At 45.7% G+C, this 19,187-nt stretch overlaps 2 protein-coding genes across 2 annotated transcripts; one reads left to right on the top strand and one right to left on the bottom strand.

Annotated features, from left to right (window-relative positions):
• Positions 1-1,317: 1,317 nt before the first annotated feature.
• GGS22DRAFT_158385 (hemolysin-III related-domain-containing protein) lies at positions 1,318-2,573 on the top strand. Its single transcript, XM_047960632.1, has 3 exons — positions 1,318-1,706; positions 1,864-2,094; positions 2,224-2,573. Exons 1-3 carry the CDS (start codon positions 1,395-1,397, stop codon positions 2,380-2,382), a joined length of 702 nt encoding a protein of 233 aa, XP_047820500.1. The 5' UTR covers positions 1,318-1,394; the 3' UTR covers positions 2,383-2,573.
• Positions 2,574-8,717: 6,144 nt separating this feature from the next.
• GGS22DRAFT_186738 (Gti1/Pac2 family-domain-containing protein) lies at positions 8,718-10,154 on the bottom strand (the record flags this gene model as incomplete). Its single annotated transcript, XM_047964492.1, has 1 exon — positions 8,718-10,154. One exon carries the CDS (start codon positions 10,152-10,154, stop codon positions 8,718-8,720), a length of 1,437 nt encoding a protein of 478 aa, XP_047820499.1.
• Positions 10,155-19,187: the final 9,033 nt, after the last annotated feature.

Raw genomic sequence — 19,187 nt, 5'->3', positions numbered from 1 at the left:
ACCGACCATTCGTTACAGACTCCGAAATTCGATTTCATTTTTAACGGATGGGGCTTCTCGTTCGATTATAGTTAATTGATCGCCAGAAGCACGTGCGAAATTTCGAGCAAATTCGCCTTCTTTCTACCCTCAGATGCGTCAAGGAACCCGACTCGTTTTTGTATGAGTCAATTCGCATTTTAGCCGGTTGTTTGCAGATTTTCAGATGAGTTGCGAGTTTCGCATCATGGCTCCAGAATGAACAACATTTTGAGCCATAGAAAACCCGCAGCGACTCCTTTCAAATTGTCTAGGTTGAGGTAGGTTGAGGTAAGTTAGCATACAGCACGGTTACTCTTCGCATGAGCTCAGTCAGGCCTCTATCTGTATGGTTTCCTTTTTTTCATGTCGCATACAGGCAATTCCGTGGCCTCAGCGCGTTGGGACGAGGTTTAATGTTTGAAATTTCATATATTTCAAAAGTAAAGACCTGGACCGATGATCATATTCTCAAAAGTTGTTGAGATGGTCGGCATCACATCGGCTACGTATGTGCTAAGAGTTCATACTATTCGCAATTCACATGATTCTGAACCTGCATATAGCTATGCCGGCATGTAATTGGATAGTTAGCTCGGCGATAACATTGGTGCTGTCACCCACGCCAAGAAGACAAGCACATCGTATTACCTAACGATCAGATTTTACGGATACTCAAAACCGATACGGGCAAGATATTCAGAGCATCTGGCCTCGGTCCTATGTCGACCCGAGATCTTCGGAGATATATACCTACATAGCAACAAGTGTTGAGGTGGGCCACCTTGATTTTAAAGGGGCTTCACCCTGCTTTAAGTGATGTCATTTATCTGCATTGAGTAAAATCGAGTCAATTGAAAATTAATCTTGTAATGGGATTTCTTGTTTTGGTTCTTTAATAGCGCGTTTGGACCAGCTCGCATAAGTTTGCAAATTCCAAGCATTACTTGAGATTACCGACCCCGCATAGGTAAAAAAAAATACAAACAGGGGACGACGACGCGTGATTTAGAAGAGCGACTTGAGGGAAATTGAAAAACTAGAGGAGAAGAAAGGAAGTTATTCTTTCACTTTCTTATTATGCATTCGGGGAAAGGCAGGACGTGATGGCGCCGCGATCAACTGAACTCAATGCCGACCACGATTCCGCCGAAGCGCGATCATCGGTGGATGAAAAACAACCAAATTTCGGCATCACCGAAAGCTCAACGAGAGGTTCCGAATGTCAAAGTCATGATTGCCACCATCCTTTACTCTCATTCGAAGAAATTCCGGGATGGTACCAAGATAACCCATACATTCGAAATGGCTATCGTCCCGTGTCACATTCAACACGAGCCTGTCTTGGTAGTTGGATATACATACATAATGAGACGATGAACATATACACTCACCTCGTGCCAGCGACAGCACTTCTCGTGAGCAGCCTAGTATATATCATTGCGCGCCTAAGGGATCGTGATGCTGGTGATGCTGGTATCGTTACAGTTCAAATGGTCGCGGCGGTAGCATGTCTCGGTTTCTCAAGCGCATATCACACGCTCATGTGCCATTCCAGTCAGGTCGAAGCGCTATGGTTACGCCTCGACTTTGTCGGCATCATTCTCTTGATATTGGGGTCTTTTATCTCAGGCATCTACGTCGGTTTCTGGTGCGAGATGGTAGAAAGGAAGATTTATTGGGCAATGGTAAGCAATAAGTTCCTTTACCAACTCCTTGCCGGACACCCCACGCGTATTTTGCGCCAAAAGAAATACTTCGGCTATCGGACTCCCGTTCGGTACGGTTCAATCGACCGAGTTAACTTGGTTTGGGACTAACTATTCGTCCTACGCCTGCTTATAGATCGGGTCCTTTTCTGCGATATCCATTGTCATCGTGCTGGCGCCAACATTTCAAGGACCTCGGTGGCGCACTTTACGCCTGCTGACGTTTGTCTCTACGGGACTATCGGGGCTAGCGCCGATCATTCACGGGATCTGCATGTTTGGCTTTGCTCAGATGGTGAAGCAGGCCGGCCTAGCTTACTACCTAGCCGAGGGAGGTCTATTCCTACTCGGCGCAGTTGTGTACGCTGTGAGTTATTCCCAATTCCTTTTTCAAACTGTCATCACTACTATTTCCTTAGAATCACGCCGCCTACCATGCCCACCCGATGAAGGGCAAGAAGGACCAATTCACTAATTAGACCATGGCCGACTTCAGACAAGGTTTCCAGAAAGTATCCGCCCGGGGACATTCGACATATACGGATCATCCCACCAGATATTCCACATTCTCGTCGTGATGGCTACGACGGTTCACCTAGCCGGCTTACTCGACGCGCTTGATTATAATCATTACAACCGGCAATGTATACCATGAAGTTATACAGCTCATCTGTCCGGCTCTTGAGGCTATGTCGGCACATGTTGAAACAAATATATATGCCGCTAATATATTATTAATGGGCAATTTTGGAAACATCGTGGGTGCCGAATATATCCTACTCGTCAGGATAGACACATACATAAAATACAAATGACAATGCTATATAGAAAAGAACATACAGTGCAATACAAAATTTTCAATCCTTTAGAGTAATGTGTATCTAGGTACCTAGGTACCTAGATGTGAAGAGTGCCACCATTGTTTTAGGAAAACTTGCCTCCAACAAATAGGTAGGTACCTATTCATCAAGGGTTATGTAGTTGACCATAGATAGACATTTTTGAGATAAACGTAATTTCTTAAGAGTTACTTGGGATAGCCATTAGTTATGATATCTGTCAAAGGCACTCATTTGTACATGCCTCATAGTAGTCCAGCCCAGGTCCTAAATGAGCAGATATCAAGTCATGGTGCATAAGAGAGGTATTCAAGGGGCTGTCATGATAGAGTCAACTAAATAATGGATTCTCCCAGTAATCTTATTTCATAACATATCGGATATGTCACTCGATTACTACCAGGTAGGTATTGATCTCTACACATTAGATTGGTTATATTAGGTACCTCCCTAGGTACCTAGGTAGGTGGTAAGTAACTTAAAGATAGTTGTGTAAAGTTTTACATTCATTACAATCGTAATTAACTATAGCTGCTTAGGTACCTAGGTAGTATAATGCTTATTAACATTGCAAAGAGCATTTATATATAAGATGATACACGTATATCTGTGTATCATGCACTTGAGGAGTAATTCATGGTTAAGTCTATGGAATTTAGCAATGTAGATTCCGAATTATCTACCTAGGTAGGTATTTTCCTACTAGTGAAAGATGTTTGCTCAAAGGAAGAATATAAAGCCTAGGTACATACCTATTTACTTTATAATATCAGAAACTCTCTTAATAATTTATATAAAAATCTTAGAGCCCACGATGATGTTATTGTGTTCATATACATATAGATAAACCTTTGATTTGTTAGAATTTGTATTTGCTACCTATCTAAGTGAACAATCTTGGAGATTTATGCAAGAGAAGAATGGAGATCATATCTTCTACAATGTCTTCAAGGCCTCATAATCCATATTTTATAACTAGGTACACGCAAGAAAACATTAAATCTACTCCATATTCTCTTCCGTAAATATTATCCTGAGTTTACAGAGTACCAAGGTATTCCTTTGGATATTGTCACCCTTGTGTGCTAGGTTGGATACCTAATAACACGACAATAGTAAAACAATTAGTTGGTTATTGTTTACTTAGTAAATTTAGATACTATTTACACCCGCCTGGAAACATGCCTAGAAACACCTGAGGAGAAAAACAAGGCTGAGGATCTTGGGGTGTCAACTACCTGCTGAATCCGGGACTAGCCTTGGGCGCGCGTCTATTATAAAAGCACCAAGACTCCCTCTTTGGCATCTGCGGCTCTTCTTTAAGCTTTTTAGGCATTTGAGACGAATCTAGATCCTAACAGTTTATTCAGACCGCTCAGCCGATTCTCGCTTTCATGGGACTTTCCTATTGTGGTTGGGTGAAGGATTTAAAGGAGGGGGCACAAAAAGCCATCCTTCAAGCTCCAGTAGTGACACCACCCTACCACGGGAGTTTCTGCATACGCGTTAGTCATGGTTCGTATGGCTCGGCAACGCCCGCGATACTATGTAACACTGGCAGGGAAAAATCTAGATTGATATACGTGGCCATGTCACATCTGGTCCGGGATAGCTCGATTGCTCCCGGATAGAGCCCTACGGAGTTTTCAAAGGCGGCTACACGGCGTGGGGAACATAGAATATAGTTCTTCCTCTATGATCCACTACAATGACATGCGAAAAATAGACAAAACGGGAAAAAAAGCCTTTTTTTCAGGAGGGAATTAGAGATATGGGGATGGCATCTTAGCTCCGGGTTTTCCCTTCTTCTAACACTCAGCTTCTGCATGCAGAGTGATGAATCAGCTGTTTAAGAACCGAATATGCATCCGAATGTTCAAGTCGGTGTGCCGGCTTACGTCTCAGCGACGAAAGCAAGAAGTCCTAGAGATAATAGGACTACCAATTCTGGAGAAGGCACACAGGTGGATCACTTGCCTTTTCTCCGGTATATATCGGGACTAGATAGTATATGCATAGAAAGAATCTACCAGGACAAACGTAAATAACGTTGGAACCAGACCGAGAAACCTTTCACCGTAGTTCCAAAGACAACTCGTAGGGGGTTCAATAGGAGAAGTTGATACCCACCTAGGCACTTACTAATGCCTATGCACAACAAAAGTACATAAGTCTTTGCTCCTAGGACAACGTCAAACAAAGCTTCATATACGATAAACAATTCTGAACATATCAATATGAACTTCAACCTGATAAAAATTAACATTTAAGGAGGCACGAGAATGTGTTTGGCGAGAAATTGGTACATCTGCGAATGATATCAACGGATATTGGCCCTTGGTGTACCTATTTTTACAGTTGCATACAATGGGCATGTTCAAAACGAACTCATCCTCATTGCGTCTCATTTTCTAGGTACCGAGTAAAAAGGTTTTGTAAGGTAGTGCACATAAGTCGACAAGGTCTATATTGGAGCATCATGTGAATTTATCTGGAGTAATATAAAAGTACTCAGCATAGGCTTCGATATCCTCCCCACAAGCCATAAAAAGTTCAATTTACCAAAAGAGGCTTCCCTGAGCTACAACTGGGTATACTCACTCTAGCAGGTTTCATTAATCAAGGCATCACTGTCATATATAGCCTATCATGATTTTTTCACGCTCGGTCAAGAAGAGTTTTCATTGCACCTTGAATACTAGTCATTGGAAGTCTTAGCATGAACGTTGATCTTTGGTATGGAGTAGGTAGTTCCAATAGTCTATACCAGCCGCGTACCGAGTAAATACCTATTACTATGTACCAAACTTCAAATCGAAGCTCTAGCTAGAAACAGTATACGGCTTACTCTTCACAGTGGGACGTATTTTATACCACTCATGAGGTGGTTAGGAAACCAAGCCCTAACTCGCTTAAAGACTAAATATAGTTGCATCTTCATGCCAATCGAATGGATAGGTCGCTATCGAAAAAAAGTTACCAAACGGACAATTATTCCTTCTCGCTACCAAGAAGCCAAGCGCTTAACCGCCAACATTCAAACCAAGGCAATTGTGTTCATGTGTTCAGCCTGTGCCGTCGCGGCACACATCTCGGAACCGAAGATGCATACCAGGTAGGCTAAGACGAAGAGGCAGAAAAAGAGCGAGATGAGCAAATGAAATAAAAAAAAAATTTTGAAAAAATTTAAAACCAACCTAATGGGCCATGCGCCGCAACCCGTTCGCCGAACGGGGAAATACACAGTAGTCGATTGAGGCGGTGTAGCTCGGTATTGAATACTAGCAAGTATTGTTGGTCGAAGGAAGACTCCATTTCCCATACGACATTTTCATGTGCGTAGGGATACCATGCAAGTGCTTAGATAATGGGATATCTTAATAGGATATCTACGGTATGTGCCTTGTAGGATTTAAAGCTTCCAGGGCTATTCTAGTTAGTATCATATCGTACCTGCTAATCTCCCCGGCAGCGCTAATGCGATGTGTCTTTCTCCTAGGTACAATACCAGGTAAGTCAAATAATATTATTAACTAGGAAAGTTGGGATGACGCACCCGTTCAATCCACCGCGCGATGGATGACTAACCTTGGTATACTCGCTGCATCGCACCTGTTCCGCGACTCTATTCCGTTCCTATGCCGATTCCATCCCGCTTGATGACTAACCATATCTGGGAAAATACTAATAATAACTTCGAAACTACCTACCTAATAATTTTTTCTTAAACAATTAATTCTCCTTTCGTCTTCCGATCTGCCGCCGACGATGTTAGTCTGGTAAAACCAAGAATGAGAGCACGAGACTATGTTGCAAGTTAGATCAAGAACCATAGTTGCACCCTAGTATCGGTGATCCCATTCAGTAAGTGAATAGACTATCATTTGCCAATGTTAGATTGAGTTCATTATATGAGAAGTGGTTTTTTATGCTTTTGTCCCACATAGCCCTCGTACCTAAAGGCTATCGGCGCCCAGATCCTTAGCTAGCGTACCTTGGTAGTGTACAGATCCCGTATATATAATGAGTAATCACACGTGGATGGGAACCGCGATGTGCCGCTGTACTCGAGCTGACGTAAGGCTGGTTCTAGATTGCGATGGTATGGAGGAGAAAAAAAATACTTAGATTGTACTCCGTCCTGATATCCAATTAAACAGATGTTCCGGGTACTTCTTCCGTACCCCGAGATAATCACGTGGAGGGAACTCTCAATCTCCCCTACCCATGCTCTCTTATCTAGGTCGCCAAATTTGTGGTGTGGAGAACATCTAAATAAACAATAAAGTTTCTGGCCTTATGGAGGCTAAACCCAAATGTTTAGCCGCTGATTGGCCCGCGCGCTAGGGTTCGCTGCGGATTTTGAAGCCAACCACGACCTTGGACGTCGGTTAGGTCGCACAAGGATGAACGTCATCGTAATTGATCTGCGGCGCTAACTTTAACCTTTAAAAATTTAAAGTTAAGGGGTAGGATCATCGCTTGGTTGAACTCAAAAAGCCTATGTGAACATTACATAAGTCCCTGCCTGACCTACCTACCTTAACCTTACCGCTGCCGGGTCTTCGGCAGTCAAGATTGCATTGTCCAGATATCCTTGCATATTTTCTAGGCATGCCATTTAGTCCTTTTTAGTTTCTTTAGTCTTTTTGGATCGGCTTGATCGGGTTATTGAGCAATATTGACATAACAAGAGTTTCAGAGTTTCGGATTACGTTATGTAGGACCCGAAAAAGGGTTAAGGTAACCGAAGCCAAGAGAAATAGAGAAATAACCTTACCTAAGATAAGGTATTCTGGAACACCCCTGGACCATTAACATCCATCACATACGACAACTTATCCACATGTTGGTTTTGGCTTCTGTCTCGATTGTGGGGCCAAAACCTGCGCAGCCAGCCCAGCGAATATTGGAACGTACGAAGAACAAAGTGAAACGAAACGTACCCTTCGGAGATTATCTATGTTGGGAAAGAATCTTGCATAGCCTGCATATGTTGCAACAGGAGTTCCTTCAGAGATTACCGCGTGTGCGTCGCAGATATCATACAATCACAGCACGAGATCGGACGATGACCGCACCATGATAATAGCGGTAAGATTTATCCAACTCTGTTGACTTCTAACTTTTTCATCTTCGGAGCCGGCGTTGTTGTCGCCCGCGAGCGAAGCTAGGTACTAGGCACCCAGGTAAGCATTAGGTACCCGTCACGTATACCTGGAAGCTAGACCAGAAACCCGGTAATCGCCAACGACGGTTGTACAGGGGCATTAGAACAGATGGTCTTTGCATTTCCAAGCATTCGTACGCCGTACGTATGCATACATGCCTAGATATGTCTATCGACTTTAGTTAAACGTTTATAACGGAAAATTTCCGTTGGTGGCTAGGAAAAAGTGCTAGGTAGGATGCTTCCCACGCAGCCACGCCGCAAAAAATAAAAAATAAAAAATAGCAGTGGACCCAGATTCATCGTCCGTTCGGTTACTCACGAGCGGTCGGGTTTGAGTTTAGAGAGAGAGATGGAGACGACCCTTGGAAAACCTTGTTTAACTTCGTGGGAATCCCGACATGGATGTCGCAGATGGCCAGGCAAGAATAAACGGGATGCGTTGCAGGGGGGTATCGTGTTTGACTTCGCAATCCGCATGGTCCATCTTTGCGGATCATAAATCCCTGTAAACCTCCCTAGCCTCATACGCTCTACCAAGAAATTATAATCTCAATACCTTCCACGGCACGGGCAACTGGGAAATTGGCACGACACTGTAGCTATTCGGGACAAGAGTGAAGTAATGTAAAGAATAATTCTGTCGCTCTAAATTTCATGGTATCGCAACGCTGCCTATCTACTATCCGAACCGTAGTCTCCTCCTTTTGCCTTGAGGCCCCTTTACGTATGCCGGCCCACGAGGGCGCCATAATCTGATATTTGCTCCTAACTTTAATGGAGCCATCAGATCAATATGTGATTATCCGCCTCCCTTTCGCGACCATCGTGAAAGGAATCCGTAACTCCGTCCCATCGGGGACACCTGTAGATACTGGTAATAGAAACGCTCGCACTAAAGAGAAAAGAAAAAAGGCCACCGTGAATTAGATATGCAAATTTTTAGACTCCTGGTTGATGCAACTTTCCGTCCACGGATCCTCAAATGCAGAGATTTCGATCAAGCGATCGAATGGCTCTACTATCCTCCCGTCTAAACATATCAACGGGTTGCGGCGGTACACCTGTAGTTCCCGCCGAGAGAGCTCGAGGTGAACTACCAGCGCTATTGTTGCTACCGGGGTTCGCGCTATTCGGCTCCGAGTTTGCCGGGGTCATGTTAAGAAGCGCCGACAAGCTTGCCTTATTCGCGTTGCCGTTCGCACTCTCAGGACCTGTCGGCCTCGGTGGCGATACAGAATGGGTTCTCGGAGGCGTCAATCCCCGAGATGCTGATGGTATCGTCGGCAGTGGTCCTTGAGGATTGCGTGCGCTTGTTGCTGATAGCCGAGGATCTATCACGGCTGAAACTGCCACCGCAGCTTGTGCCGCCTGTGCTGCCGCAGCAGCTTGGATTTGAAGGTGTTGCGACTGAGGAGACGTGCTCGGAGCACGCACGGGCATCGGGTACGGTCTGTTAATAGTAGGTGGCGGTAACCTTTCGCTCTCATAGCTACCGAGACTCTTGGGGTAAATGGGAGCCTGTGCAGATGGTGTAGACGTTGGCGGCAGTGGAGGAAGCTGGGGTGGCCTTTGTACAGGCTGATGTGGGTGCTGGTGTTGATGCGGGTGTTGATGTTGATGTTGATGTTGGTGTTGGTGCTGATGTTGATGTTGATGTGGTTGAGGCCGAACTTGAGGCTTCATCTCTGGTGTAAGCTTCCCCTGTGTCCAAGGTGGAGTCTGGTTGGGGGAAGGCGGCCAAGGTCCTTGCCATGCCGGCGATCCCCAAGGAGCTCCATACGCGTTATATGATGGTTGCTCAAGCGCGGTGTTATGGGTGGCGTACGATTGCATAGGTGTTCTTGTTAAAGCAGGCGGGTTGGTGTCGTGTAGGCTTGACTCGGGGTACATGCCCTTAGCGGGGACGATGTGTCGAAGTTGGGGATCGGTGCTTGGTTGAGGTAGATCGGGTGCCCCGGCGTGGGGTCTGGAATAGTACGAGATAAGATGAAGATGTTGGCCTTGTTGGGTTGCGATGCTGAACGACTGTTTCATCAGTCCATCCGCCTTATAACGGTAACCTTCAGGCTCGCCGTCCGGGTCGTCGTCACTAAGCCGACCAGCGCTATCCGGCGTCCTTCCATTACTTCGTCGCGAAGCGCCAAACGTGGTTCCTCGCTTGCCCTCCATTTCTCTGTACGTAAGAAAACTACCGGAAACTCGGCTTGCGCTCCAAGACTTCCCGTCAGTCCATCTACGCATACCAGCTTCCCTCTCATCCCATACGAAAACCGAGCCCGATCTGATGGACTGTCGCTCCTTTTCCGATAACCGCCTCTGCACTCGAGGCAGTAAACCTAATCTGCACGCCTCGAAGAGCTTGATAGCGTCTCCAGGCGTACGCACATAGCCGTGGTAAGTCTCCATTTCCCCCATGGTTGTTGATGGTGATCGAAGTTCGTTGTTGTCAAGAAGTTGGTAAATTTAGAATCGAAGGGGAAAATTGAGCGAAGCTCCCTTTATTCCTTGGAAGGTAATTAGGTCTTGTAATCCTACCGTTCCACCATATCAGCTCCGCACATTTAGCTTGAATGGTGGGTCATCCAGACTGTGGGCAGCTGAGGATACTTTCAAAGTGGGTAATGGAGAAGCTTGCGTGGTTGGAGTCGACCCTGGTCTTAGTAGCTGAGGATGTGAGATGCGCGTGCTGTCTTGGCGTTTCTGAATTGCGGGCAATTCGAGTCGATAGTCCGGCCCTTATACTGTTAATGGGCCAAGCGTTACGGAACTAGATCCGTGTCCAGACTCGTGGATACCTCACTCGTCTCCTATATCCTCTTTTGATCGAGGTACCCGAAGTTAGAATCGGTTGGTTAAAAATATCGAAACGCTTATCTGTGGTGACATTCGCAGGTAGACTGGCAAGTGGTTTGTGCGTTATGGCATGCCAACGAGACGCGCAGGGTATGAACAGTGCTGTTTGGGCGGTACTTGATACTCGGCAGATGCATTTGTAGTGAAAACCGAGTTCAAAGAGCATGTAGTCGTCGCTTGAACGCTACCCAGACCAAAGGTCTAGCTGTGCCAAGAGAAGGGAGTTTCATAGATTCAAGAGGAACCTCGTATAATTAAACCGCAACCCATTGATGAGAATGAACGGCGACTACTGTTCAACGATCTCAAAATGATTATGAAGACTTTCCTCATATAGCCACTAGATCGTCGTCTCACTCTAGATGTGGTGATGATATTTGATACATGATACGCATGAATTAAGAAGGAAATCGGAAAATAAAGCGAAATAGCAAAATAATAAACATACCTTAGTTGGGTCAAGAATCGACTTGAATGTGTAAAAGATGATTTCCACGTCGAGTTCTATGCGTGGGTCTGCCTAATTTTAATAAAAAACCAGGCCGAGAGGAAATTTGAAGATGGCGAGATTTCTATGAGGTTTAAGGTTTCTCGATCTCGTTGCTCCTAGTTAAATTGCCAACCAAGCAATGGTAACCTTTCGAAGCGCGGGCTTGCGTCCTTTCAGGGTATATTGGTTTAGAGTTAAACGTGACCAATGAATTTATTAGTGGCCCGGGTCAAGTAATTTGACTTTGACTTCAAAAGATAAAGAACTCTGCGGCTCTTGTAAGTGACGGGCTGGAGGATTGATAGGTAAGAAGTAGTCTAAATGGCCTAGAGTTTAAGAATTCTAGATCGTGTGCGGCTGTAAAAGTGACCTAGAGATGCGAGTGGCTGCTGGTCTGAGTTTAGATACCCCGTTCTTTTAAGATTTAAGTTGAAGTAGCTCTGCGGACGTTGGAAGCCTCGCGGTTGTTGTTGGATGGTGAGCTAACCGGTTAGTTGGTTGATGAGTGATAGACCTGATCCTTCAAGTTTAAGTCAGGAATGGCGTTATTAAGCGGAAACAATTAAGCTTGGTTGGTCGTTGGACACGTGTGAAGTTAGAACTAAGACGATAGTTCGAAGTCTCTCCTAAAAGGACCCTTGGCCGTTGAAAGGGAAAGGAAAATAGATCTAATGAGGGCTGGCTAGATTTGGAAGTTGGCCAGATTGGATCTTTTTTCCCTTTTCTTTTTTTTCTCACACGACGGCTCTTAGATCAACTAATAATGGTCCCCCTCTTCTCGCTACTGGCTTAGTTCTTGTCTTCCCTCCAACGCACCTTAAGTTTTCGTGAAGATGCCGAAAAGACGCACTGCACCATGGATTTCCTGCTAATGCCGATCTAGTATTATCCTACGCCTGCGGCTGCAGGTAGATATTCAGCCTTCGGGCGGGATCGAGAAATGACCGGTAGTGGCGATATATGAAATAAGAAGAGATTGACGCGGAGCCTCTCTTGTTCAGTTGGATGGTCGATTAATCAACCAATATCGGGGTAGAGAGGTCTAGTGGGAAAAGATGTGTGAAGTAGCGAAGCAATAAGGTGGTGAGAATAGAAATAGAGTGAACGGGTGGTAGGGGTGGGAAAAAAGGTATTAAATTATGACGAGATGATTGAATTTTGAGGTACTAGGTAAGGGAAAGTGCGGGTAGCAAAGTAAGAAAACGGATATTAGGTACGATAATAATAAGAATAATTAAGCTTCCCAATCAATTCAAGCTTATTACCTTATTTTGCAACGTCCTTTCCAGAATTTTAGATTTTTTTTTTTCGGCAAGGGCACGGTTGCACGATCCAGCATTCTTGCAGCAGCGCAAGTACTTAGGTACTATATACCCACTCATTTGACCTTGCAGGGGCCTGTTAGCGCCCGCTGCCAAGACCTTAAGGCTCCAGTAGCCTGTACCAACATACAACCTTGGATTGCTTGGAACCCGTATTCAGTACTTCCTTCCAATACTTCATACGCTGGGACTTTAAAGAAAGAGATACCGAGCATTGCGCTAAGCACTACATGCATGGGCTATTACCTCATGTACCTATAGCACTTTCTCACCATAATATAGGTACTTCAGTACGTATATGCAGAAAGTTCACAAAAGTACCACCTGTCCTTTTTATCATCTGAAAGCCACTAGTTGACCTGTGCAGTCATAATTTAGTGTTGTACTACGCAAATGTGCTGAAGGTGCTGCTTGAGCTTCGTGGCTGAACAAACGGCAAAAGACCAACGAGCATTCGCTTTAGTTCATACTTATAGCGGCCACCGAAATATCGCGTACAGCTAATCCTCCTGATAGTTTTAGATGAAGCATTATTCATTGTTCGTTCATAATTCTAGGGCAAATATCATTCGCCTGATGTATCCCATCTTGAACAAGGTGTAATTATATATCATGCCGAATAAGGAAATTAGAAATTCGCTTATCCGATTATCGGCTTACACATATTCCTCTACCGGCCTGCCAATGTTCCTCATACTCTCAACTATGGCATTAGTTATGCTTCGGAAGGGGTCTTAGTATCTACTATGCACTAATCAATACAAATAGGCAGAAGTTTAAGAAACCAGTCCATCGAATCCCCTCCTTTTCTTTTGTCGTTTGAAATGATAGCAAGGACGTCCGACAGACGGAAAACTGGCCAAATTACGTGGCACCGAGAATATCGAAGCAACACAGTCATAATTAATGGCACCGTCACAAGCCTTCGGGGCACATGGAAGTTCAAGCAACGCCGCTTAAGATTCTCCGCCATGGTCAATGCTCAAGGCTCTACGCCAATTGATGAACAACTATTGCACTTGGTCTTCTCTGGCTTTAGAAGCTAGGATACACCTTACAGGAAATGCATTTGATGATCTGTATTTCACTGAGATACAATCCATAGCACCCTAACGGCGGCGGATCACCTCAGATCGGTCTAGGCTCGCTAGTGGTTAGGCGAGGCACAGCACGTGTGAACATGGAAGAGATAGATCATTGACGCTATCATATCGACTAGCTAGGCAAGATCTGTCCATGTCCTGCTAGTGCAGTTCGCAGCCTACATAGTATCTTCACAGCCACTTTCCCATGCGAGGTTCAGGAGTGAGAGAAGCTCGGTAGCCTCGAGGAGCGACGGGCCAGTTCAAAACAGAATATGTCTCGATTGTCGAGCCGCCAATCCAAACTCCGTCGAGCAAGGCCGTCTCGCCAACACTGAGACGCATCACAACAAGCCTTTGTGTCGCCGCAGTTTAATCACATCTTCTGTCCTACTATTCGGATCCCTTTTTGGGTTCCTGTACGCCCTGGTGCTGTCGTTCTCGGACAGGAAGCAACCGTTTTCGGGGGCTCATTGCCTATTTTGTCGTGCTGAGATGAGCACGGCATTCTGTATGACTTGAGTATAACCTTTACTCAAGTCCGTCTCATCTGTCATCTCCGAGTAACATTCCCTCGAGGACCCAGGTTACACGACACAATCATGGACCTCACATCATCAGTTGCTATGTTGTGAGTCCCTTGGTGATTACTTGGTGCCTCGTCCACGCCGGGTCACTTTTCTCGACATAGCGGATCAAGTCTAATATTAGTTTCATGCCAACGACCTGTGCCATATTGCCAAATGATAGGAATAGCCGCCAAGGATAAAAGCTATGGACCGAGTAGGTCATATTTGGAATACGCCACTGGACTACCACGCCACCATAGAAGTCGAGATCCAAATAACTCTGATAGGTAATCATATACGAAGTAGGTATTAGGTAATTACCTACCTAAATAAGTTTGTCTGTTCAATCTTAAATCTCAATATTTGCTTAGCTACAGTATTTGAGCGGCTTTATCGTTGTCATGATGCTTTTATGGTGGGTTATCGGTTTATGCGGTATATGTGCCGTTTACCGAGATTTATGCGGGCACCGAGTAATCCGATTATTATTATTTGGCTCCATAAAACTTGCAGCATTCTTCTTCGGTCACAACAATTGACACACAATTCATCATACATCCATATTAAATATACGGTATTGCTTGCTATCGTCAGACCATGAGTCAAAAATAGTATATTAGACAAACATTTAGATGCTGCTGACGAACGCGAAGCAAACCATGAGATCTCCTTTTTCGCATATTCGTTACCAAGTACGTACGGAAAAGCGAATCAAAGACAAGCTTGGAAATATTACCCAGTCGCATCTCCATTCCTTGGATACCAGCTATGTTCGACTCCAGTGCCGGCGGCAATATGGCCGTCGCGGCCGATCATTGGCACTCGGCATAGTAACAAGTCCCGCTATTGGTAATGCCACTTCTATTCACCCGTCGAAAAGAGGCCGACATGAGGCCATATGAACACCGAAGATCTTCACTCCCCTTACTCACGTTTCATTACAACGCATTAGATCGTGAAACTGCCGGCATACGACTCTTCATTAAATCGCAACTACAGTAGATAAAGTTTTTGGAGAATGATTATCACGTCCAACTTGTCACGCACTCGGAAGTTTTATCGGATCATTGAAAACAAGGTCGTAGCCGAAGTAGTTTACTATCCAACGACCGTCGACCATATCTGGTAAACTGCCAGAATCGCACATGGAAGACCTTCCGGACCATGGTATTCGCTCATCTGGACGTATCAATCCTTCGAAGCCGCATCTGGAACCCAGCACATGACACTAATTCTTCATGCTTGTGTGGCTAAGAATATACGAACGATACAAGCATAAATGTTTCGACCACTCACAGCCCTTAGCTCCTAGAGGATTCAAGCTTGTTTGTGTCCGTCCCGGGGTGCATACGCTTTCCGTATTAGTCTTCTTGTCGCTATAAGCAGATGCATAAGAGAGTCGATGCAATTGTCGGTGAGCCACACCCTCTCGTACCATACATACATGGTATTATGTAGCTTAAGCAGCTACCCACGAAGCAAACAAATGTTGTCGCTACACGCATATTTCACTCGCTGCTGTTGTTGGTTCTCACTTTGTAGGTTACCGAAGCCTAGTAGCTAACACGACCAAATAAACAACTCCACCCCGGGCTCGGAATCATCATCTTCAACGCGTTGGTCCGCACCATGACACCAAAAGCATCCATCCATAGTAGGATATAATCTCTGACGGCCAAGTGTCGGTCACGCTGATAATCATGACAAACAGCAGACTATATACAGAGAATATGGTAAACTGTTGGAAGCTAAGGAAATAAACCCCGGTCGTTGATCTTACTCAAGCATTTGCATTGGCTGATGCTTACTAGGGGACCGGCCACGCGCTTGGCAGCTTGGCGACCACGAGGGATCTCGCCCCAGACCCTCTTCCCAAGGCCTGGCCCGTTCATTTTAAGCATGAATTTAAGCGTGCTGACAGCAACCTCAGTACGGATTAGCTGATTAAGGATGTGATGTTTTTAGCATGTACTCTGTACTCGTAATACCCACCACTGCGGGTCGAGTAGCCAAGACACGACTCGACTTTCTTCCTGCCATCCATGGATCTCCGTAAGGCTATTTTCTTATACGCATGCAATAAGCCATTGGCGAGCTTGGCAGGCTTGTCGAAAAGCCAACATCCTCTTTTGAATTCTTGGAGGATGAGAAGTCGCGCCGTCTAGTAAATGAAAGGAGCCAAGGAAGCTAAGCAGCTAAGAATCGAGGCATGGCGTAGTTAACAAATAGGAAATCCTTCCTCCACGACGCCAGGGCGTTTCGTACGCGAACCCAGACTTCTCCGCAGCGAGCTGTCAAGACCTTTCCGCAAGGGGGATCTGCGCTTTCTCGGCGATCCAATGACGTCGCTTAGCACGTTTGAAAAGGATCATAGGGCTAAGAGGAAATACATGAATATTATCAACGCCAAGCTGAATCAAGAGAATCCCATATAGACGGTCAAGCTGCCAACAAAAATGCCTTGCAGATCTGCAGTGAGCACCTTACCAGTAATGCTGGTGTGAGGCACGGCGAATGCCGTGGTATTCTTTTTCGTCATGGGGTTCGGCCGATAGCAGTACTGATAGACGAGCGGAATGGAGGAGACGGACGATGCGGATATGATTTTGGGGTGGTAGGATCGTATATCTAGCCTAGTTGGCGCCCCGATGCTAGGTTCGCGAAGAACAAGGAGCCAAAACCCCTCTCCCCTCATGGATGGGCGCACTGACCCCTATCTTAAAGTGCAGAGATGGGGTCGTAGCACAACTTCATATGGGATAGCAATCCTTCGGCACATCCTATTGCTGGAGAATTGGGTAACTCTGCCTGTCGCACCTGGATGATACTGCCTACGGCAGACATATTCAAACCGCCAAGTGGTTTTAACTTAGGGCCACATGCCTCGCGTACAGTCACACAGGACCTTGAAGCTTGTCACATCAACCTTCTTCCCCCATGAAGTTCGTGAAATATCACCTATTCTGTTCAAGAGTGCCGCATGCGCCACTACACCATTGGATATCGCGGACAAGGTGTCATCTTCCTATCACATAGAAACTAGAACTAACGAGAGCGGGAGACTTGGGCGACCTGGTTAGTAGATCTTATCCTTCGTTAGCTCGCAGTCTATTGCTGGCTGGAACGTTGGGCATCAGGATTCACGAGTAAGTCGAGTAAGTCGACTACCTATTACCTGGTCGACTCTTATTAGGTTTACGTATATTAGGTCCGCGAATACCTAAGTAGGTCACGCTACCGGGTCGAACCTCAAAGGCGACAAGCTTAATCGGCCGAGTGAGCCTATTTAGGTGTATACGCACACACGAGAGCCACGGCCCTGGGCTCTCGCTACTCGCTATCGCATCTCGTGAATTTCGTTAGCACGCACGCACGCACGCAAGTCCCAGGCATGCATTATCTTTCCCGGTCCCCGGCCCACGGAGCTGGAACCCAATGGCGTGCGCTCGCTTGTCCGAAAAAAGAGCAGAATGCCCACCGCCACGTTGACAACCCCTCCTTTTTTTCTGACTCTCTCTTTTCTCCCTCTTCCCTCACTAGACAAGGGCTCTACTACGCTCGGCCGCGTCGTCCTTTTCTTCCTTTTCTAGCTCGTTCAGCCCTCTGCGCCACACAATGCACGCACGCGCAATTAAACCAAGACCCCTGAATAGTTATATGGCGCGAAGCCAATCTTTTGAGGTATTATGCACACTAAGGATACGGCGGATACGCCAGTTGAATTTTGCTTATTCTTTCCCCGCTGGTTTTCCCGTTGGGACATTCGATATTACAAGCCTCTACGTCGTTGTGGCGTTTTGGACCGCTTTGACACGGGCTACACAGCGAACTGTTATGTGCTATGCGCTCAGAGGCGTGGGGGTTGACGCCTCTTCTTGGGGAGAATATCATCTTTCAGAATATCAACAGGGTTATCTATGACCGGTCACGAAAGTACTCCAAAAAAGTAAAGCTCATCCCGCGCTTCTCGCTAGAAGGGAGCGGAAGATTACCGCGGACTGACAGAGCTGAGGGCTTTATTTAAAGGGCTGACAAAGGTTATTATGCAATAAGTACGACCAACCATGGCGCTGGTAATTCGATTAGGAATGAAAATCGAGATCATCGCGTTCTAGTCTGTCTCGGACCCGGGGTATCTCGATATAGGGCGCTACACTCTAAATTATAGCCTTATTGTGTGGAACCACACTGAATAGTTTGTATAGGATGGCGCTTTTTTCGTCTATGCGAAACACGAAACAACCGCATAACCGTCATTATCTAGTTCAGTAAGTACCAAGCAGCCAATGCCAAGGTAGGATTTCACGATGATGCCCAAGACCCTAAGACTTCGGCTAGATGGCCTCAGCAGGCAGCGAAATATCGAAGTGCTGTTCTCGGGAAAGACATGACAAGAGATAACTTACCGAAAAGAGGAGGTATCAATAGTCAGCAACATGGCGATGCGATTGGCTTCTCTCTCAGCCGCTACATGGTAGTATTATTCATTTTTACCTCTTTTTCCATTCTCGCATAACATATTACTAAAAGGCGCGTTGCACGAAGGTCGGCAAATAGAGGAGCTGTTTAATATAACCAAGCTTTCTTATCACGCCTCAAGCGCTACCTATTACAAGAAAATAATACCTACACTGCTACATAGCTTAGGTACTTTAGGGTAAATGAGCTCCCCCCCATCTTCGGGCATGTCAGCGTGAGTAAGGGTGGTTACACTAAACCGACCAACCTGCAGCGACAGCAAGCAAGATAGATTACAGTCGAACGAAGCTTAAAAGTCAAAAGAAACCTCCGATCTCCCCTCCTCGATACCCCCATGCTACCCTACCTGACCCTACCTGACCATCCTCGACCCTACTCGACCCTACCTTATTTTTCTTATTTTTCTTATTTTTCTTATTTTCTCCTCCCACCTTCTCCTTTAGGCCTGTTTCTTCTCTTCGCCTTCACACGTAATATTTTATTCCCGCCAGACGGACAGGGTAATATGTTGGTCGCTTTTTAGGCAGTACCTTTCCCTCGGGTTCCGGATCTATTCCCAATCTGAGTCAAAGCCGCCAAGTTTGCCAGCCCACACACCAGCTGGGCTAGGCTTTTGTGAAACACGTTCCTAGTTTAGGCAACTTATCCGATCG

The sequence above is a fragment of the Annulohypoxylon maeteangense genome, assembly GCF_022496945.1.
Source record: "Annulohypoxylon maeteangense strain CBS 123835 unplaced genomic scaffold GGS22scaffold_5, whole genome shotgun sequence".
NCBI classification, from domain to species: Eukaryota; Fungi; Ascomycota; class Sordariomycetes; order Xylariales; family Hypoxylaceae; genus Annulohypoxylon; species Annulohypoxylon maeteangense.
This window is presented reverse-complemented; position numbering and strand designations above follow the sequence as displayed.